The sequence below is a fragment of the Capricornis sumatraensis genome, chromosome 7 (genome assembly GCF_032405125.1).
Source record: "Capricornis sumatraensis isolate serow.1 chromosome 7, serow.2, whole genome shotgun sequence".
Taxonomy (NCBI): domain Eukaryota; kingdom Metazoa; phylum Chordata; class Mammalia; order Artiodactyla; family Bovidae; genus Capricornis; species Capricornis sumatraensis.
In genome coordinates, this window is record NC_091075.1 from 44,748,429 (window position 1) to 44,771,573 (window position 23,145).

At 41.7% G+C, this 23,145-nt stretch overlaps 1 protein-coding gene across 1 annotated transcript in view; it reads left to right on the forward strand.

The window, feature by feature from the left end:
• Positions 1–4,972: 4,972 nt before the first annotated feature.
• Positions 4,973–23,145, forward strand: part of LOC138082019 (cytosolic beta-glucosidase) — a 122,238-nt gene continuing 104,065 nt past the window's right edge. The window contains exon 1 of the mRNA XM_068975230.1: positions 4,973–5,085. Within this exon, the coding sequence (XP_068831331.1) occupies positions 5,028–5,085 (58 nt within the window). The 5' untranslated portion in view covers positions 4,973–5,027. The remainder of the gene's footprint in view (positions 5,086–23,145) is intronic.

Here is a 23,145-nt window from a genome sequence, read left to right on the forward strand (position 1 = left end):
TTCAGAGAGTGTATTTATCAGTTTGTGTCTGATCTCAGTGGTTTAGCAAACATTTATTTCCAATTCACACCATAGTGCAGAGTGGATTGCTTGTGGGGTTGGCATTGAGACCTGCTTCCCTTGATGATACAGGGAACCAGGCATCTTCTATTGAAGGAATACCTAGGACATCGAAGTTTTTCAGTGGAGCCTCCATATCCGGTGGCTGGATGAAGGATGATAATGACATATGGATAAAACGTGGATGGTTATGTGGGCAGATTTCCTCCACCTAGTTTGGAAGCGATGCATGTTCTTTCTGCCCACATTCCACTGGCCAGGCCATGGTCATATAGCCACGTTTAACTGCAAGGGAGCCAACAAATATGGTCTAATTGTGTGCCCAGATGGAAAAGGAACCAGGATTCGGCTAACTCGTAGCAATCTCTGCTGCAGATAGAAAAATGCTTATGTAGAACCTCACTTTTCTCCTGACACAGCTACACAGGCACATGGTGAATGCCAGGGTTTTTGAATCTTGGTCTTGCAGATTGGGAGGGTCAAAGTCTGACTGATGGTGCTGAATCTCTACTGAGTAACAGCTTGTTAGCAAAGAATTTCTGTGAGATCTACTTTTACCTCAGAAGGTACAGCATTTATAGTCTTTGAGCACTCCAGGATTTTTAGAAAGAGCACAGCTGCAGACAAACCCATAATGCAAGTCATTTATTCATTTCTCTTCAGTTTTGAATGTGGACAGAGGTCAGTGGCTGCCCTGAATGGCAGGATTTGGTGTGCTGTTGTTCCAAGGTGGGACACTGGGATGGTGGTAGGATCTCAAAGGGATTATTGTGTGGTTTTGAAAGTGAGTTGAACCTGAGGGCTCAGATTTACACCCTTAAAGGGTTCCTATGTCTCAAAAGCTGAGAGTAGTGGACTGAAGGGGGCAATGACAGGTGTAGAGACTAGACAGTCGACGTATTAGCATCAACTGCTGCTACTGCTAAGTCACTTCAGTCATGTTCGACTCTGTGCAACCCCATAGACGGCAGCCCACCAGGCTCCCCCATCCCTGGGATTCTCCAGGCAAGAACACTGGAGTGGGTTGCCATTTCCTTCTCCAATGCATGAAAGTGAAAAGTGAAAGTGAAGTCGCTCAGTTGTATCTGACTCTTAGCGACCCCATGGACTGCAGCCCACCAGGCTCCTCCATCCATGGGATTTTCCAGGCAAGAGTACTGGAGTGGGATGCCATTGCCTTCTCTGTAGCATCAACTAGTAGGGATTAAAATTTGGAGGTGGGAGGATAGGGACATCAAGCATTTAAAAAAATCATCTTCATAAGACCTGAATTTTCTTATTTGGCCCTAAAACGGAGTGGAGGGGACTCTAACAAGTTAAATTACTAGACAGTCTTGCTAGATGGGGCCATGAAATCAGAATTCTCTCGTATAAAGAAAACTAAGAAATAACTTTTTTTCTTACTGAAGATGGGGGCTGCAAATTCACAGGTCTTATAGCCAGGAGGGTTTTAGTGTGGGAAGTGTTAGTGGAATGAGCTCTCTCTAAGGCAAGAATACAGAGAGATTGTGGGAAGCAAAGGGAGGTATTAAAGAGGGTGCCAGTAGAGCAAAGGTACCCCTGGGGCCTGAAGACCCCTTTGGGGGGCCCATACGTATACTGAGACATGATTTGTCTTTTCCACTCTCATCTTTCTTTCCTCCATGAGTGTATAGAGGAGTTTTCCAGAGGCAACAGATCAAATGAAAGCAGATATAAACATCCAGCTGTCTTCTCTTAAGCCAGGCCTAAAAGAGATTTGCAAAGATGCAAAACACTCTTCTCACTAAATACTCTTTGTTTATATGATTACTTTTCAGAAAATCTTTATGCTCACATGCTTTTTATTGCTATTTAGATGAATTCATCAGTAAATATTTAAAAAATCTCAGTGTTAATTTCAAATAGAATAAATATTAATAAATACAAATCATATGTAAAAAAAGGCTCTTTAGGGCTTCAGTTCTTTTTAAGGATGTAAAGAGGTTCTGACACCAAGATACTTAAGAATGCTAGCTTTGCAGAATGCCACCAGAGCTGAGAAAAATTAGATTCCGCCATTTGTGTCTAATAATTTCAGAGAATGTGAAGCACTGAGAAGGTAGATTTTTCTTTCTGGAGAAAAATCATTAGAAGCTAGGGGTTATGGTGTAGATGGCCATTGGTGGGATAAGTAAATGTTAGTAACACTTCACACAGCAATTTGTAAACCTAAAAAATTGCAATACTGCCATCTAGTGTTCTATAGTGAAAATATTTTAATATATATATATTTTTCATTCAGCTTATGATTGCTTCAGACTGAAAGACTAGAGAGACTTTAATAGCACGCCCTGTGTTTTTTATGTTTATTTCACCAAACACATACCCTTTAAAAGTCTTCCCTCATTTCCTTTGATAGTTAAACTCTTCTTTTTTCCCAGGATTAGGATAACTAGAGAGGGTAGGATTTCAACCTAGCTATACTTTGATCCAATCTTATGTTCCTGTCTTACGCAGTGTAGGATGCATTATTGCTGTCTTGGAGGAACTGTGGGCTTCCCTGGTGACTCAGATGGTAAAGAATCTGCCTGCAATGCGAGAGACCCAGGTTTGATCCCCGGTTTGGGAAGATCTCCTGGAGAAGGGAATGGCTACCTACTCCAGTATTCTTGCCTGGAGAAGCCCAGGGATAGAGGAGCCTGGCGGCCTACAGTCCTTGGGGTTGCAAAGAGTCAGACATGACTGTGCGACTAATACTTGAACTGAAGAAATAACTTTCCTCACTTTGATTTTTCCTAACTCCTCTCTTCCCAGGCATTAAAAAACCCAACTTAATTTTGGATCCCTTTTAGATGTACAGGAAAGGTGCCTAGATAGTAGAGAATGTCCCTGGGTACGCTTCGCCCAGCTTCCCCTATTGTCAGCACCCTCGTGACTGCGGGCCACACGCTGTCTCTGGCACAGTGGGTGAGAAGTTCCACAGGAGGCATGTGACTGTGATATTCCAGAAACAGAAGCTCGGGGAGCAGTGAGAGTGAGCTGAGGCACAAAATGGGTGATGTATGAAAGATTAGGACTTGGCTTGTCATCAGACTTCTCAATCGCCACACCAGAAGCTAGAAAGCCATAAACTGATGCTTTCCAAAAAAAAAAGTGAAAATTATCTGTGTCATAAAATTCCAGAGTAGCCAAACTACATATCAGGTGTGACATTAGAATGAAGATAATTGTAGGACTATGGGGTTTCAAAAAATATGTCTCCTATGCCCTTTGTTGGAGAAGGAAATGGCAACCCACTCCAGTATTCTTGCCTGGAGAATCCCAGAGACAGAGGGGCCTGGTAGGCTGCTGTCTATGGGGTTGCACAGAGTTGGACACGACTGAATCGACTTAGCAGCAGCAGCAGCAGCATGCCCTTTGCATCAGAGTTATTCAGGGGCTTGCTTCTCTAACAAGGGAAAAGAAACAAAGAGGGAGAAATCCTAGAGCTGATGAAGGGGGCTGCAGACCAGGTACATCTGGGGCTGCCTAAGAAATAAACAGTGCAGCGTGGAGCAGGAAAACAGCAGTGTCTGAACATAGATTCATAGCCCGGGCAGACTGTTTGGGGATACATTAGTGACAAGTAAAGGGAAATTAAATATCAAAACCAGACAGTTAATGAACCCTAGAGAAAATAAAAACTTTCACACAAGTGTGGTATGCTACATGGTTTAGCTTTGAGCCATACTTGGTCAAATTCATGTAAATAGTGAATATTTATTTAAACAGAAATAGCAATCTAACCACATTGGGGGGAATGGAGGAAGGGGAGAGAAAGAGAGAACACACACATGCTGAAATCTTCCACCCTTCTATCCAGAAGTCAATAGTTACTATGGAAAAGTGAAAAACAAATTAAGAAGCACCAGCATCAGCCTATTGCTTAGACATATATATATATATGCTGGGCAGGCTTCAGTCGTGTGGCCTGAATCCCAGGCTCCTCTGTCCATGGGATTCTCCAGGCAAGAATCCTGGAGTGGGTTGCCATGCTTCCTCCAGGGGATCATCCATACCCAGGGATCGAACCGCCTTCCTTATGCCTCTTGCCTTGGCAGGCAGGTTCTTTACCACTAGCGCCACCTGGGAAGCAACATGAAAATAAAAACCAGCAGAAACAGCTGAGAATAGTTACCCCTAGGGCATGGGGATAAGGAATTGTGAGGAAATGGTCAAGGGAAAGTTCTAGGAGGATTAAAGAAAGAAAGTGAAGTCGCTCAGTCGTGTCTGACTCTTTGTGACCCTAAGGACTGTAGCCTACTAGGCTCCTCCGTCTATGGAATTTTCCAGGCAAGAGTACTGGAGTGGGTTGCCATTTCCTTCGCCAGGGGATCTTCTGGACTCGGGGATCGAACCTGGATCTCCCGCATTGCAGGCAGACGCTTTATCGACTAAGCCACCAGGAAAGCCCAAAGTGAAAGTGAAAGTCGCTCAGTCGTGTCTGACTCTTTGTGACCCCATGGACTATTACAGTCCATGGAATTCTCTAGGCCAGAATACTGGGGTAAGTAGCCTTTCCCTTCTCCAGGGGATCTTCCCAACCCAGGGATCAAACCCTGGTCTCTCGCATTGCAGGCGAATTCTTTACCAGCTGAGCCACAAGGGTTTACGTGACTTTTAAAAGCAATGTCCATGTATTTCATTAAAAGGGGAAAGATTAGAAGGACGGGTACCCTGCCAAAGTAGGGACTAGGTCTGTGCCCAGGCTGGCCCAACTCTGTTAAGAATCAGGGAGTGTCCGCAGAAGAAACTATAGACACTCCCCCTGAACCCAGTGACTTGACTTCCTATCAAGGCTGTGGCCATTCAAGCAGAGCCGTTTAATCAGGCTCCCTTCTTGTTTGCATATTCGCTCACGATCCGAGATTTCAGTCAGGATGAGAGTTCACTCACTGTTTGCGCAACCGCGGGACTTTGCCTGAAAGGTGCCTCTCCGTTGTCCGGGCCGGCTGTCTCTGAAACACATGGCGTTCCCTGCAGGATTTGGATGGGGGGCAGCCACCTCAGCTTATCAAGTGGAAGGTAGGAGAAACTCCTTGCCCTTCTCTAGGGCTGGGCTGGATGCCTTCTCATAGATTCTGTATGTTTGCGGAAGAAGGTGGGGATAAGGAGGCAAAAAAAAAAAAAAAAAAAAAGAAGAAGAAGGAGAAGAAGGGAAAGCAGTGTGCTTGCGTGCTAAGTCGCTGCAGTTGTGTCCGACTCTGTGCGACCCCATGGACTATAGCCCGCCAGGCTCCTCTGTCCGTGGGAATTCTCCCGGCAAGAATACTGGAGTGGGTTGCCATGCCCTCCTCCAGAGGATCTTCCCAACTCAGGAATCGAACCTGCATCTCTTACGCCTTTTGCATGGGCAGGCGGGTTCTTACCACTAGCGCCACCTGGGAAGCCCCAGAAAAGCACTGAAGAGGCCATAACTGTTTAAATGAAACTACCCCTTTGCTCATTGAAGAGGCTCGCTTCCCATGTCCCTTTCCTTAGGCACAAAGGTGGGAGAGGTGACGGGCTGAAGACCCAGCAACAGCTGTATTTTTGGTCGGTTTCAGCTTATCTGAGACATCAGTGTACATTGAACGTGTTGCTTTCATCGTTTGTTTCTTGAACACATTGGCCATAACCTCCCTAAAAATGAAAACAGTTGCTCCTATTGGTTGGAAAATATTGACTAAGTACCTTCAAAGATTTCAAGAGACGTTGAAATTTGAAAGAACATTTCAAGGGATGTTCTTCAGTTGGGAGAGGTGCCCTGTTCTATTTCTATTGAGCACACCCCATCTCCCCCATTTCCTGGGTGGCTGAGAAGTAAAGGGAAGCAACTGTGAGAGGTCAAAGAAGATCCAGAATGAAGTTGGTCTCCATTCACATCCATGGAACTGTCAGGTAGAAGCCATCTTCCATGGGGCCTCTGTTTTGACACATATATGCTCTGCTGGCTCAGATGGTAAAGAGTCAGCGTGCAATGTGGGAGACCCGGCTTCGATCCCTGGGTTGGGAAGATCCCCTGGAGGAGGGCATGGCAACTAACTCCATTATTCTTGCCTGGAGAATCCCATGGACAGAGGAGCCTGGCAGGGCTGCAGTGCATGGGGTTGCAAAGAGTCGGACACAACTGAGCAACCAATACTTTCATACTTTCATACTCTGATACAAGGCATGCTCAAAAGGTCTGGGAATGTCCAGTTCAGCAAGATCCCCCATCACTTTTCTCTCTCTCTCTGCAGTACCATCTTCACATTTTGGGTGACTTGACAGGGATGACCCTCGGAGTAAAAATGAGAAATACCACATTGGCTACTTTCCTTCTCAGAAGAGAGGTCAGACAGAACTGAGAGGGGGTTGCAGAGTGCTGGAATGGAGTGAACAGAATCAGGTTCTAGAAGGAGCATAGCATGGAGACTAGGAAATCAGGCTGTCGAGCCAGACTCCCTGGACCTGGGGTCCATCTCTACTTTTTCCTAACTCTGTGTGACTTTGGGCAAGTTACTCAACTTCTCTGTGTCTTCTCATGTAAATGGGGATAATGATGGTACTATCAACCTTATATTGTTGCTGTGAGGTTTAAATATGATATATGTTAAATGCTGAATGATTAGTAAGTGATCCCTGAATGGTACTTATATTTAGATGGGGGTCAGTCACAAAGGGATTACTGAGAATGACTTGCTTTAGAACTCTACAGTAAACTTGGCTGAAACATGCAATCAGTTACCCAAGACAGCACAGTGGATTTCAGTTCCCAGCTCCAGATCCTGCTCACTCAGGTGCCGGGGGTAAGCATACGGCTCCCTTCTGAGCTTCTCCCTTCACAGGGCTTCCTCATGGCCAGACCTCTTCTGTCTACACCTGGCTTGCTGCTGCCTTACTGTAAGCTCTTTATTTGTGATCCCTAGCCCGCTATTGGAGAAGGAAATGGCAACCCACTCCGGTGTTCTTGCCTGGAGAATCCCAGGGACGGAGGAGCCTGGTGGGCTGCCATCTATGGGATCGCACAGAGTCGGACACGACTGAAGTGACTTAGCTGCAGCAGCAGCAGCCCGCTGTTGTGCTGTTCACTGTCTAATAACAGCTTTCAGAAGGGAAATTGATCTTCCCTTCTCTTTCTGTCAATGCACAGATGCCTTTTATCTGTTTTTTTTTTTTCTTTTCATACTGTTCATGGTGACCTGCCTCTTGAGAAACCTGTATGCAGGTCAGGAAGCAACAGTTAGAACTGGACATGGAACAACAGACTGGTTCCAAATAGGAAAAGGAGTACGTCAAGGCTGTATATTGTCACCCTGCTTATTTAACTTATATTCAGAGTACGTCATGAGAAATGCTGGGCTAGAAGAAGCACAAGCTGGAATCAAGATTGCTGGGAGAAATATCAGTAACCTCAGATATGCTAATGACACTACCCTTATGGCAGAAAGTGAAGAGGAACTAAAAAGCCTCTTGATGAAAGTGAAAGAGGAAAGTGAAAAAGTTGGCTTAACGCTCAACATTCAGCAAACGAAGATCATGGCATCCAGACCCATCACTTCATGGCAAATAGATGGGGAAACAGTGGAAACAGTGTCAGACTTTATTTTTTTGGGCTCCAAAATCACTGCAGATGGTGACTGCAGCCGTGAAATTAAAAGACACTTACCCCTTGGAAGGAAAGTTATGACCAACCTAGATAGCATATTAAAAAGCAGAGACATTACTTTGTCAACAAAGGTCTGTCTAGTCAAGGCTATGGTTTTTTCCAGCAGTCATGTATGGATGTGAAAGTTGGACTATAAAGAAAGCTAAGTGCCAGAGAATTGATGCTTTTGGACTGTGGTGTTGGAGAAGACTCTTGAGAGTCCCTTGGACTGCAAGGAGGTCCAACTAGTCCATTCTAAAGGAGATCAGTCCTGGCTGTTCATTGGAAGGGCTGATGTTAAAGCTGAAACTCCAATACATTGGCCACCTGATGTGAAGGGCTGACTCATTTGAAGAGACCCTGATACTGGGGAAGATTGAGGGCAGGAGGAGAAGGGGACAACAGTGGGTAAGATGGTTGGATGGCGTCATTGACTCAGTGGACATGAGTTTGGGTGGACTCCGGGAGTTGGTGATGGACAGGGAGGCCTGGCGTGCTGTGGTGCATGGGGTCACAAAGAGTTGGACATGACTGAGTGACTGAACTGACTGCCTGACTTTCTTTTCTTACCTATCCGTTTATGCTGGGTTTGAATCCTAGCTTGAGCACTTACTAGGTGAGTGACTTTGGACAAATAACTTGTTTAAGTCTCAGGTTCCTTATTTGTAAAATTAAGAAAATGGTCATACCCACCCTGTAGCTTTGTTCTGAGAATTAAAGAGGTCTGCATATATGACTGGAGCACAAGAATACCTGGTGCATAGTATCCACTAAATAAAAATAGCACTACTATGCTACTACTGCTGGTAATGATGATGAATGTTATTCTTTCTCCTGGTTTGATTCTGTCTCACTATGTCATCTGCTCCATTTACTGGGAATGGTCCTTTCTTCTTTGGACCCTAAATAAGAATACACTCTGTTCTTGCTCGTTCTTGTGCAGTTACTGGGAGAGTTACTGTTTAGCTACCCCTTCCACCGTTGTAGGGATCACACGTGCAGGATGTCAGCATGTGGCTTTGTCAGATCAATGTGGCCTGGAATTTAAAAGCTGAAGTCACCTCGTCACTTTCTAATTTTGATAATCTTTGAACTTTTGAGCTTCCCTGGCCTCTGAAAGTTCACAGAGTCTTTGGAAGTCACTGAGGACTGAGCAGCAACTGTATTTGTAAAAACAAAAAATCTAGCTTGGTCATTTATTCTAAAACATCATGATGTTTCTTTTTATATTGATTTTCAAAACACATTGTCTGTGTAGGTATCTTTGTTTTCAGACACCCTCTCCTGAGTCTGGAGAGACAGCCATCATACTCCATGGCCCCCGCCATGCTCTACAGATCCATGCCCACCCCCACACAGAAACAGTGATATTTTGGCTCTGTTACTTGGAATGAAAGTCACTGTCAGGGTCTTTGCAAGTAGAGTAACCAGAAAGGGCAAAACAGGCCTTTCAGTCACTGGGCTTCCTAAGGTACTGCTTGCTTGTGCATTTCACCAGACCTGTGGCTCTTCCTTCTTTCTGTCCTTGTCCGCGTCTCTCTCACCTTCATGTTGGCCACTTCCTTGGCTATGGTTTTTAAGAAGAGTTTAATGTTTGTTATACCAGAGTTGGCTTCATGGTGCCTAGAGCTTTTTGGAGGAAAGCACCATATAAATCTAATAAATAAATAATAAACAAGTGATATAAGCAGGAGGAAAATTATGTGTTTTAGGTGAGTTGTAAATAACACTGTAAAACCTGTAAAAATGTATTCGTTAGACAAAGAGGCAGGGAAGAAAATGAAGATGATCATCATTTGTACAGAAGTGAATCTCATGCAATATTTTAAAGCACGAAAAAATCCCCATGATTTTTAACCCTTTATGAATCTCTTTGCCTGTGTTTCTGGCTTGGGAACATGAGGCACAAAACAGCAGATAGCTCAGTGCCACTGTTTACTTCGTTGGTAAGCCATGAGGGCCTTTGAAAATAACTTTTAGGACCTGATTCTACAGCTCTTATGAGCTTGTAACTCCCAGTAATTTCAGGGAAGGCTCTACAGGGGTGAATGTACTCTGCAAAAATCCTACGGGTCCTAAGTGAAGTCTAAACTACTCCACTAAGGCCTCCTGGTGGAATCCAAGTTTGTGGTTTTTAAGGAGGTGAAACCCTCAGTTTTACGAATGCGATTACCAACCCTCCATGATACACTGGATATCAGTGTGATGTTCAGACTGTGATTTAACTTGGACTTTGACTTTATGTTGGCAGATATTGAGGCTGGCCTCAACATTTGGCCCTCTGTTTGCCTTGGTGTATCAAAGGTGAACTCCTGTAGTTGAGAAACTTGGGTTTCTTTTGTGCTTACAGAAGTGGGAGAATGCATGAATTCTTTGGTTTTAGGTCCAGTTTTAAGTGATTCGATTTTTTTTTTTTTTCAATTGATCAGTGTTTGGCTGCTCTGGGTCTTTGTTGCTGTGAGCAGGCTTTCTCTGGCTACAGTGAGCTGAGCGGGGGCTTACTCTCTAGTTTGCAGTGCATGGGCTTTCCATGTGACCTCTCCTGTTGCAGAGCCTGGGCTCTGCGGTACAGGGGCTTCCGTAGTTGCAGCACATGGACTCAGTGGTTGCCGCTCTCAGGCTCTGGAGTGGGGGCTCAGTAGTTTCGATGCCCCAGCTTAGTTGTTCCCAGGCCTGTGGGATCTTCCTGGCGCAGGAATCAAACCCATGTTTCCTGCAGTTCTTAAACACTGGGCCACCAGGGAGGGCCTGTAGTGATTCTATCCAGGCTGTTTCTTCTCTGTACCTTTTAAAAACTGAACTCAACTATACAAACTCAGCTAGATGCCCATTTTATCTACCTGCTGTAGATGTCAGCACAGGCCCCATATTTCTTTAGACCACTTCCTGTTTGCTTCCTCCACTCAACCAGTTTTGGCTGTGTGTCTGGCTTTCTAATTTCTACTAAACTCCTTGGCGCAAACATTTCAGCTGGGGATTTGATCTTCTGGCTACCCTTGGTAGTCTTCTGGTACAGTGTTCACCAAACTGATCTGCCCTTTGTATGAACCATCTAAGAAAGGAGTGGAAGCAGACTTAAAAGCATGGACATTTGTAAAAAGGAGGAGAGAGGTGAGAATTTGTCCATGAAATTTCTCATACCTTGAGGTTGAGGTGGGAGAAACCACGCTTATTTTTTTCCCCCAGTTTCAAATTTGAGATCCACAAAAACTCAGTAGTTGCCCCCCGCTTTTGATTGTACCATGAAATTATGTAGGCATCATCAAACAAGTATGGGCTTTGGCCGGGATGGTATTCAGATATTCATCAGCTGATACACTGACCAATCAGATGCTAACTGTAAAAAAAAATTGGCATAGACTGGACTCGCACCTACATTGACTAATGAGAGGGAATTCCAACCATCAGCCGCTGGTATGGGACAGACTACTGGCAGCATCTTCATTGACCATTAAGAGTCGGCCAGCTGTCAACAACTGACTTGACTAGCCTGGCACTCACTTAACTAATCAGAGTGGGTACCAGCTGTAATCAACCACTGAGGCCACAATTTCATGTACTGATTGATTTTTAGCTTTAGGCTTATGAGTGGGACATATGAAGACTATATCAGACTATTTGAGAACTACTGGACAGTTAAATCTCTTAATTTCTCCAAGCCTCAGATTTTTCACCTGCAAAATCCCATATGTTCATTGCTCTCTCTCTTTTTAAATTAAATTTCACTGGGTAAGTATTGGAGAGCTCTTTTTTACATTGTGTGCTTCTCTGGATCTGGGTTGATTTCCCCAATTTTTTCTTTCAGATTACTGATTTGGGCATTAGCTTTGTTCATTCTATCTTTCAACCTCTCTATGAAGTATTTAATTATGGCAATCATATTTTTAAGTTTTAGGAACACATTCTTATTCTTTGATTGTCTAATTTCCAGGAAGTCATGTTTTGTTTTTTGGATGTAGTCATTCTTTAAATCTTTGTAAGAATGCTAGTTTTAAAATTGTCTTTTTTTCCCTTTTTTGTATCACTTTCAAATCTTTGGGTTATTTATTTATTTGGGTCCTCATCTTTCATGCTATTTGTCTTTGTCAAGTGGTTTGGTGATCCTGGAATACCCATTTATGATTTTGAATGAAAGAATACATTGATATGAGTAGCTGAGTTAGGCTTCCTTTGAAGTTAAGTGGTTTTGTTCAACTGAAACAGTCCTGACCCTGTAAGAAGCAGGGTTCTATGTGAGTGAGTGGGACCCATTGACGGTCAGTCTACTCATAAAGGACTATGTGTGTGAGGGAAGGAAGCCAACGTTTAGACCTCAATAATGGCCAGATAATGAGGACTTTAAAAAAGAATGTTTTCGTTTGCCTTTTAAAAGTGTTTTTATCAAGTCTTTCTTTTTTCATCAGTTTAACTGAGGTATAATTGTCATACAGCACTGTATAAGTTTAAAGGGTACAGCTTAATGACTTGACTTACATATATTGTCAATTGATTACCACAATAAGAAAAAAAGCAAATTTCTAGGATCTATTCTCTTAGCAATTTTCAAATATGGCATACAACAAAGTTTACTCTAGTCATCATGTTGTACATTACCTCCTCAGTACTAATTTATCTTATAACCAGTGTTTGTACCTTCTGACCATTTTCATCCAATTTGTCCTCCCCTCACCCCCCATCTCTGGAGGATATAGATCTGATTATTTTTTCTCTATGAGTTTGTTTTTTTCTGTTTCCTTAGATTCCACTGTGAGATCATGCCATGTTCATCTTTCTCTGTCTGATTGTTCACTTTTGACTTTTGTTTCCCATCTGTACTACCCTTCAAGTTCATATTTAGTTCTAGAGTTTAGTTTGCCTTTCTGGACTGTCTCAGTACCCTTGATAGCAATCTTTTCCTGTCACATATCTCACTTTTATTAAGCATATCTTGTAACTTCGAGGTGGGGTAAAGGCAGCACCAACTGCTCTGTTTGAAGGAACCAAATTGCTCTGTGGGAGAGGAACCAGTCAGGCCGGCAGCATGTTAGATAATCCTTTAGTTAATTACTCTGATGATTGCTCTGAGTCTGTTCTGCTCTCTGCAGTGGCTGACCCGTAGATTCTCTAGGGCAACCCCTCTTAATCCTTACCAGCCGTCGTGTGAGTGTGTGTGTCTGTGTGTGTGTGTCTCTGTGTGTTGTAATCCTTTGCTTTAGTTTCTCAGACAATTCCATTCTAGTTACTTTCTGTTTTCCACAAATACTTTAGTCAATGTGGCATTCTTTAGGGGCTTTTTTGGTTTTCAGTAATGTCATGGATTTTTTTTTTTTTTTAATTGGTTGTCATTTCAGTGGGGTTGTGAGAGGAGAGGAATTAAATATGTCCATTCCACTCTCCATCCTTAACTGGAAGTCCTTATTAACATGCCTTTATAGAACAAAAGTGTCTTATAAACCATACAGGATTATTCAAAGTTTAGCAAATGAATTCCCCCATCTTCTTTTTACCCTTATCTTCCTCCTCTCTATCACTAACACATCCAAGCTCTGGAAATTTTCTAGGCTTATGCTTTTAGAAAGAGGATGAGATAACATGGGATTGATGGCATTTCAGGCAATGAGAGGAAGTGAAATATTGAGAGAATGTGAGGAAACGCATAGTGGAGGATGGGTGCTATGACCAAGAAAAGTGCCTGCTTCTGGGGTCAGCTGCTCTTAGCCGCTTGTACTTTTCATCCTTCCTTACATCCCTTCGTTCTGGACACAGATTCCCCATGTACCCAGTTTCCTGATAACGAGTTGGCTTCATGGGCAGTGATGAAAGGTATCCGTTGCCTTCGCTGTTGGTATGTGTCGGGTATTTGCTGCTAACAGTCTGCCTAATTATGTATTCTTTTCTATCAATGATGTTCTTCATATAGAATGAATGCTTATCACATATGTTTAGGAAAAAGCATTTTTATCTGTATGATGAAATTACTACAAAATAATTGTAGAGTCTTTAAAGTATACAAACAAGCAAACAAAAAATCAGCCAGAGAGGTGTCTTCCAATTTTGAGTACGTACTTCAGTCTCTTTGTATACATTCACAGATTTTCATGCACTCATCTATTTTGTTCACCCTAATAGGAGCATTCTATAGATGGTTTTGGTTTCTGTAAGATACTTAAAAATATCCTGATAGACTGTAACACATTTGCCTCTTTTTCTCCCCTCTCTCTCTATACACATGGATGTTGCATAGAAAGCAAAGGTGATCTGTCTATCTTTTTCGATTACGGTTTCCTCGGGGTATATACCAAATTGTGGGTTTGCTGGATCATATTCTAGTTTCATTCCTAATTTTTTCAGGAATCTCCATGTTGTTCTCCATAGTGGCTATATCAGTTTGCATTCCCACCAACAGTGCCAGAAGGTTTCCTTTTCTCCACACCTTCAGCATTTACTGTTTGTGTACTTTTTGATGGTGGCCAGTCTGACTGGTGTGAGATGATACCTCATTGTGGTTTTGATGTGCATTTCTCTAATAATGAGTGATGTTGAACATCTTTTCATGTGTTTATTAGCCATCTGTATATCTTCTTTGGAGAAATGTCTGTTTAGGTCTTCTGCCCACTTTTTGATTGGGTTGTTTGTTTTTCTGCTGTTGAACTGCACGAGCTGCTTGTATTGCAGAAACCATCACAATATTGTAATTATCCCCTAATTAAAAATAAAAAGAAGCAAAAAAAAAAACCAAAACAAAACAAATGTGAATCAATATGCATCTTTGAAACTAAAAGAAAATTTGCTGTATCTCAGTAAATCTGCTACATCTCCTGTTTGGAGTAGAGTTCTATATCGTGTCCTACATATCTGTACATAAATTAATTTGTCACCACCAAATTCATCAGTTAAGCTGGGACATTTGTTTATTTGGATGAATGTGTGCCAGCATCATACTGAAAAAAAGACTGTTCTTTCTGAGGCCTGCCCATCTGGCAGGGGTTGCTTTCCAGGTAAGTTCACTGGTGCAAAGCTTAAGCGATTCTTCAAGAATTATTGGGTCATCACATAGTGTCCCAGACAGAAATATGGGACTCATGCTAGACTGTTCCTCTTGCCCTTCTTTATTTCATTAATTATTTTTTGTTCTATCTCTTTTAAACCCCTTGATTACACCCATCTTCCCCATTACTGCTTCCTTTCTTTTAGTTCCAGAACTCATCATCTTTTGTTTTAAATTCTTCTTGCCTCCCTCCACTTTCCTCCAATCTCTCTAACACCCTGCTTCTAGCATGGTCTTCAAATTCTGACCACTTCATTCCATTTCTTTTCTTTTTTTTTTTTTTAATGATTTTCTTTTTTTTTTGGTAAGAGAAGCTAAGTGGTCCTCAGTTTTTAGTTTTTACTTTTTGGTTGCCTTGTGCAGCGTATAGGATCTTAGTTCCCCAATCAGGGATCAAACCTGAGCCCCCTGCATCGGAAGTATAGAGTCTTAACCACTGGACCTCCAGGGGAATCCCTCCATTTCTTGAGAGATAGCATGAGCTCTGAAATCAAACAGACCAAGTTTGAACTCTAACTTCATCTGTTACCAGTTGTGTGACCTTCAGAGACAACTAAGCTTTATACCTCATTTCCTCATGTGTAAAATGGGAATAGTAGGGGTACGTGTCTTGGTTGTTGTAAATATGTTTTTGAACATCAGCTGTTTAGATTTGCATTGGGCAAACTGCATGTGTTCAATAAAATTTAACAATTATTTAATTGTCTTCTTGCCTTCTATAGAACTATTTCTGAATCCATGCATGGCATTAAAAAAAAAAAACAAAACTGTTTGTAATTTTACCTCTTACTACATCCCCAGTTTCATCTCTTGTTTTCTTTTCATTTGTATCTTATTCTTTGACCAAAATGAAGCACAAGTAATTCTTTAAATGTGCCATGACCTTCATGTACTGTTGCACGCACTGTTCCTCTGCTTGAATGCATACCTGACTTCTGGCATGTGCAGAGACCAACAAAGGACAAAGATCCAGGCTTCTTAACTTCCAGCCTGGGTCTCCTTTCCTACTGCAGCATACTGCCTCTTTCGCCTTCATCCTTTTTGCTACTCATCTGAGTATATTATGGGAGCTTGGTAGAGATAGTAAGGAGCTGGGAATGGCATATGGCAAAGGAAGCCTCCCAAAGAAGTTTTTAGTACCTATAACAATCTATTGTATTAACTCTTTGGAACGACATGGATAATATGTCTTTTTCCCTGAGAGCATTTGGACATAACTCCATGCTTTTAAGAATTTTTAATATCATGAGAGGGGCTTCTCCAGTGGCTCAGCAGTAAAGAATCCGCCTGCAATGCAGAAGCTGCAGGAGACGCGGGTTTCATCCCTGGGTGCGAAAGATCCCCTGGAGGGGAACATGGCAACCCACCTCAGTATTCTTGCTTGGAGGATCCCATGGACAGAGGAGCCTGGTGGGCAACAGTCCAAAAGGTTGCAAAAAGTCAGACATGACTGAAGCAACTTAGCATGCATGCAATATCATGAGAAGTATTGATATGGATTGATATGATATTAACATGGCTATTACACTGAGTGCTGGTATTTCAGATGGCAAGGCAGCGGTTGCAGCCCTGTTATTTTCCTTCTCCTGTGCTGTGTGGTGTGCTGCCTTGAGCTGAGCAGATCTGTATTGGCTTTGGATCTGTCTCAAGGTGCCTGCTCTTCCTTTCATTAGTGTGGATAATCAGAGTTTGATTGTAAAGTATGCCTAGGCCAAGTGCAAGGGCTTTTAAAATTGTCTGCTGTTTTAGATTATCCAGGCCACTGATCCTCCTTCCTTAGCATGGATAATTGAGAGTGGACTGGGCTGCAGAGTGCTAAGCAGAACCAATTGACAAAATAAATGAGATTTTAAAAATCCTTTACATTTTAATAATAGAAAAAAAACCAAGCTAGAATTTCTTCTCCTTTTTTTAATCAAAAAGAGCCTATTTTATATTTTGAAACAGTAACTGTTGATATATTTGGCTTTAAGTTGATTCAAAATAGGAGACTATTTCCTATGATGCACCAATTTAAAATGTATACTAATCATAATAGGTACTTAATGGAGTTAGGGGAAAAATTGAAAATATAGGCAAGAGTTTGGATGGTTTCATATTCAATGTCAGATTCACTTATAACCCTGTTTATGTTTCAACGTAGCAAGGAGTGGGTGGGAGTTACTTCAGAGTCTGAAAAGCTTTCTCTTGAAAATGGAAGCTATAGTTCCTTGTCCCTAATGAGCAGTAACCATGTGGAGAAAGGCATTTCATGAATGTTTGTGTAAGATTAACAGGATTCTGTTTTCTGGAAATATCTGATCTCATTTGCTTCTCAGTTTCATCCTTTCATCCTTCCCCATGCATGTCCACATGCAGAGAGAAATGTATTTACATGTCACTTGACTGGGAATTTAGAGGACGTGTTCGCAAAGGAATGATGTTGTAAATAGGGATTGGTGTCACTGAATGCCCTTCAGGTGTGTAATGATATAAATAGATTTTGGGGGTTGACCTGGGATTTGGAATGTAATGTAAGAAGCAATGGTGAGTTTCTGGGCAGGTGACTCATAAAGATGGTTTTTGAAACATGACCCATTTTTATGTTGGGAATTGCCAAGCTAAGGCTTAAAGACTCCCATAATACCCATGAATAATCATTTAAATGCAGGCTTTGAGACTTGGGGAAAAAAGTGCATTATTTACTCTAAAGACAATAATCTTCCTTCAGAGTTATTGTAGTCCATCATACAGATGCATACTGGGGGATCTTTGAAAGAGCAGCATTTTCTCTTGATGGTCCATTCCTTCATATATCTTGCAAATTATTATCCAGGTTTGGGTGGCAGGCTCTGGTTAGGGAAGCACGGCAGCCATTCTGCACCAGAGTATAAGAGACTAAGGCTCTTTCACAGAATGAAATATTACAAAAGGCCTTTGGTCACTGTCTATTGTGTTTATGTGAAGAGCAAGACATGGGGATGGAGGTGCTGTATCCTCTGGTTCTTTTTTTTTTTTTTTTTAAATGCAACATGATTATATTTTAATATACAAGCAGGGAGGGAGGTGGGAGGAGGGTTCAGGATGGGGAACACGTGTACACCTGTGGTGGATTCATGTTGATGTATGGCAAAACCAATACAATATTGTAAAGTAATTAGCCTCCAATTAAAATAAATAAGTTTAAATTAAAAAAATATACAAGCAAAATAGAAAACACCATAGTAAATTACTGACAATAAAATACAGTATTTCATTTGCATTGCATGACAAACACTTAATATCCTTAACCATAAATGAATTCTTAGAAACTAGTAACAAAGACATTGCTATAACAAGGGAAATGAAGAAAAAAAAAACACACACACAACAGAAGACATGAAATAACACAAGTGACTCATAAGGGTTAAGCATGTATAAAAATGACTGAGCTGAACAACAACAGAAGAAAAGCAATTTTTTTGTAATATTTTATTACCAAAGATTAAAAATCTAACATTCGTACACTTTTAGGAAACATATCCACTTAAACACTAGGGAACAAGATTGATGAAGTCCCATTTATGTAATAGGGGAAAATTTGGTTTGGACCCAAACTATAAATTTTGGATATTTTTAGTCCTAGCAGTTCCAATTCATTGGAATTATTTCAACAAATTAGTTGGCTAAATTTACAATGTACATATAAACCATGTTTACTGCATAGAAAATTTGTAACTAGTACATAGATCTCCCTACCTCCCTCCCCCATCCTCTGATTCTTTGTGGTGGCAAGAGCCTGTCAAATGTAGGCACACAATATACTCTTGTGGCTCAACTGATTAGATGAAGGGAAAACAGAAGAGTTCTCAGCATAGAAACAATACAGCTGGGCCAGACATCCCCTAGGGCCATGCTAGTACATGCTGTGTGGCTCAAAGAAAGATCAGCTACAACTATACTAAGCCTACAATATGATTGACTTAGATGATGATTTTTCTCTTGGTTGTAGAGAAATTAGGCAAGAAGATTCCAAAGATTCCAAAGAAGTCTATCTCCAGGTTGTACTTGGAGGGTTCCTGGGGATGAATTAGTAATTAAAGTAAACTGAATGAATGTTTACTTGAATTACTATTGCATAGTTCTTCCTAGATATTTATTTACTGTAGGTACTAGAGTCTGGAGTTTAAAAGTTCAGTAGAATGATCATTTGAATCCAAGATTCTAGTGAGGTAGAGGCAAACACATGACTATGATAGCATATGACAACTCTAAACCAGAAGAAACAAAACGCTAATGCTTTAGAATGTACGAGCATCACTTGAAGTTCTTGTTTCAAGATTTGGGGGCCTATACCAGGTTAGTTAATAGTGATATTTATAGATGGGGCCCAGGAATTTATATTTTTAAAAAATAAATGCTCTGTGTGGTTGTGTTGTAGATGGCTGATGATTCAAGAAATTCTGCCATAGGCTATGTTTTCTGATGACAGAGTAAATGGTAGGACCTAAAGCCAGAGAGGGCTTCCCTGGTGGCTCAGGGGTTAAAGCGTCTGCCTCCAATGCGGGAGACCTGGGTTCAATCCCTGGGTCGGGAAGATCCCATGGAGAAGAAATGATAACCCACTCCAGTATTCTTGCCCGGAAAATCCCATGGATGGAGAAGCCTGGTAGGCTACAGTCCACGGGGTCGCAAAGAGTCAGACATGACTGAGTGACTTCACCTTCACCTTCACCTTCAAAGCCAGAGAGGTAGGTAGGGGCTCGTCATGATGTATATAAGGTGCCAAGCTAGGGAGTTGGTGTCAGGATCTTGTGCTCTGGTTCTTGGGACCCACAAAATATTAAGCACAGGAAGTGCTACAGTCAAGTCCATGTACTAGAAGAGTTTTGACATCAGAGTGGAGGAGGAACTGAAGGAAGAAAACATGGAAGCAAAGGAACAGTTATTCGGCTGTTGCAATAGATGAGGAAGATGGTAACAGGGGCCTGAATTTGGGTAGAGGGGACAAGATGGAGAAAAAAACAGAAAGAGGCGTCACTGAGAGAGAACCAAAAGGAAATGTCCATGAACATAATGTAGTGAAAGTCGCTCAGCCGTGTACGACTCTTTGTGACCCCACGGGCTATACAGTCCATGGAATTCTCCAGGCCAGAATACCGAAGTGGGTAGCCTTTCCCTTCTCCAGGGGATCTTCCCAACCCAGGGATAGAATCCAGGTCTCCCACATTGTAGGTGATTCTTCACGAACTGAGCCACAAGGGGAGCCCAAGAATACTGGACTGGGTAGCCTATCCCTTCTCCAGCGGATCTTCCTGACCCAGGAATTGAATCAAGGTCTCTTGCATTGCAGGCAGATTCTTTACCAACTGAGCTATCAGGGAAGCCCATGAATATAATGTATGGTGTGAAGGAAATAGAAGGAAGACTAAGGTGACTCTTGTGATAACAGTTTAGGTAACTTTCTGGCTGATGATTCTATGAACAGAAATACAATACACTGGAGAAGGAGAGGGATTGGAATTTGCTTGGTAGATATGTAATTTGGTAGATTCAATTTGGGGTTGAAATTTCCTTAAGGTGTTTAAATGGAAATGCCTAGGAAGTAACTGGAAATTCATATCTCCATTTTGGATGGGATTTGCTGATAGTTATCAGTGTGTAGCTGATAGTTCAAGTCATAAAAGAAGAGAATCTTTGAGTTAGGATTATAGAGGGAAAAAGAAAATGAGCAGGTTGCAAAGTCTGGATTAAGTGCTGTAAAAGAGTTCAGAAGATTCAGAAGAGCCCACAAGAATGTGGCATTCTTCCAGAAGATGAGAATGATTAGAAAGAACTTGAGGCATCGTCTAGACCAGTGATTTTATAACAGTTTTTAATGCAGCAGAACTCGGTTTTCAAGGGAAATCTAACTTAGAACTTTAATAAAACAGATCCAGATAGAGCATCTCTAGTTGAAGGGAAGAGAGGGAAAATGTGTGCCTATCCACCCATGTTCCTTTCTTTACTGCTTCTTCCCCACTTGGCAACTCCTGACTCCTCTCCAGGGAACAGGGCTTTTAAAACATCCATGTGTATTCCTTATTTTATAGAGGCTGGGTGATGGATTACATGATCATTGTCATGAAACTCATTTGTGACTGAGGGACAACATGATGTGATAAAGCCCACAAGAAACAAAGCAACAAAAGGCAGCATGGAACTTGGAGCCTGCCCAATGGTGAAGACAACGCAGGGTTTTAAGGAACAGATGAGGGGTGTGTGTGTGTGTGTGTGTGTGAACATTCTAAGTTGTAACATTCCGGGAAGGAGTTGCAAAGGTGGTAGATTTGTGAGTCCATGAAGACATTCAGGGATTCAGTTTCTTGCCCATTTAAGAGTCAGAGCTAAAGGTTTGTGCTGGGTTGGAGAAACAAAGAGAGTCTTTCCAGTTTCTATGAAATTGAGGCAGTTGTCATGGACATTGCATTGCAATTATAGTCCAGACTCCATCCAAATTCTGGTAGAAGTGGAACCTTAATGGTAAGATGAACTAGAGAGTCAGTGAAGGGTAGCCGTAGCTTTCCTTTACGTAAGAGGGTCTTTGGGAGAGACGATCTATTTGGGCAGTGAATTCTTGAAAATTTGTCAGAGTGAAATCTTGATGACTTGTCTTAAAATTCTATTTGCAGGAGAAGTGTGCTTTCCTTATTAAAATGCATAGTTATTTAAGAAGACCCTTTTGGAAGGTTACTGATGAAATACCACTTTATGCTGCCAACTGGAATACAGTAGAAACTATTTATAGCAACTGCAATCATTCTTTAACATGCAAACTCCAGAATACTCAGTATGAAGGGAGTTATTTTGAGGTATCAGTGGAAATCTGCCAAGACTGAAGACTGACCCAGTGATTCCTAGGTGACCTTGAGGAAATTCAATTAGTTTATGAGTCAAAGGAACCTCAAATTATTCTAGATGGCATCTACCGCCATTGGAAAGTTCTGTTCTGGAATTGGCAACCTGCAACAAGTTCCAAGCTGGTCTTTCTTCTTAGGAAGACACTTATGGGATATAAATCCTCTTAAGTACATTTTATTGTACCAATTGTTTTCTTCAGAAAAAGCCTATTGGTTTGTTATTTAAAGTGGTCTATTTAATAGCGTTAATAAATTCTAAAATTGGAGACTGGGTATTGTTATTTTGGATGTTCTAACAATCTTGGTTGTCTGAGTTACTTGACCTTGGCTTGTTTGCTTGAGCTTTGTTTTCATAACTTGGGGAAAATTCCTCCACCGCACAGAGTTGATACAGTGGTTCTACATATATGTGGTGCAAATATGGAAAATATGCGAATATGTTAACAGTATTTGAATAATTGGATCAGGTCTATGTAACCCAGTGAAACAGATTAACAGTGAAAATTTTAGGCGAATCAGAAAGTTCAAGTGGAAATTCAATTTCTTATAAAAAAAGACTTAACTTCTTATATTTATTATTTTGAGTATAATTATAACTGTGTAATAACTATCCAGAAGAAGGACTGGAAGATTGTACTGCAAAATTTTAATACAGAGAAGTAATATAACGTAGTAGTTACTGGCAACAGTGCTTCTATACTCCACTAGCTTAGGAAAAACAAGAGTTCAAATTTAATTTTCTTAAGAAATGTGGTCTTTGTTATTTAACCTTTTTAAGACTTACTTCCCTCAGGTGAGTAATATCTATGTTTTGGAGGTTATTGGGAGTAGTACGTGAAATAATTTAGGCAATTTCTTGGGCACAGGACCTGATATTTTTAAATGGCTCACTAAATGCTGATAATTGTCATCATCTTCATTACCATCGTGACTACCACCACCATCATCACCATCATCACCATCAGATGATGGGGTTAGTCTGGGTCCTCCAAGAAGCAGATGCCAGGATGGCACTGAACATGCAAGAAATTGATTAGGGGAAATGCCCATGAGAGAAACTGGAGTAGGAGCCCAGAGAGTCTGGGATGCAGGAGTGAAGGAGTAAGGGAAGAAAGAAAGGAAGATTGTGTGAATCACTTAAACATAAGTGCAGTTCCAAGAAAGTTCACCAGGATCTTTGGGAGTCCTGGATCCAAAGCCACCTGTCAGAAGATCCCCACATCTTCTGTGCACACGTGCTAAGTCACTTCAGTTGTGTCCAACTCTTTGCGACCCTTTGGACTATAGCCAGCCAGGCTCCTCTGTCCATGGGGTTTCTCCAGTGAGAATACTGGAGTGGGTTGCCATGCCCTCCCCCAGGGGATCTTCCTAACCCAGGGATGGAACTGTGTCTCCTGCACTGCAGGTGGATTCTTTACCGCTGAGCAGCCAGGGAAGCCCTCCCACATCTTCCAAGTCCAGGATTTTCATAATAGCCTTTCCATGCTCATCAGTGGCTGGGACCAACCTGGAGAAGAGTGCCTCAGTGCCAATTCCAGCACAGATGATGGATTTCAGAGCTCAGTCCTCAGTCACGTATACTCCCTGAAGTT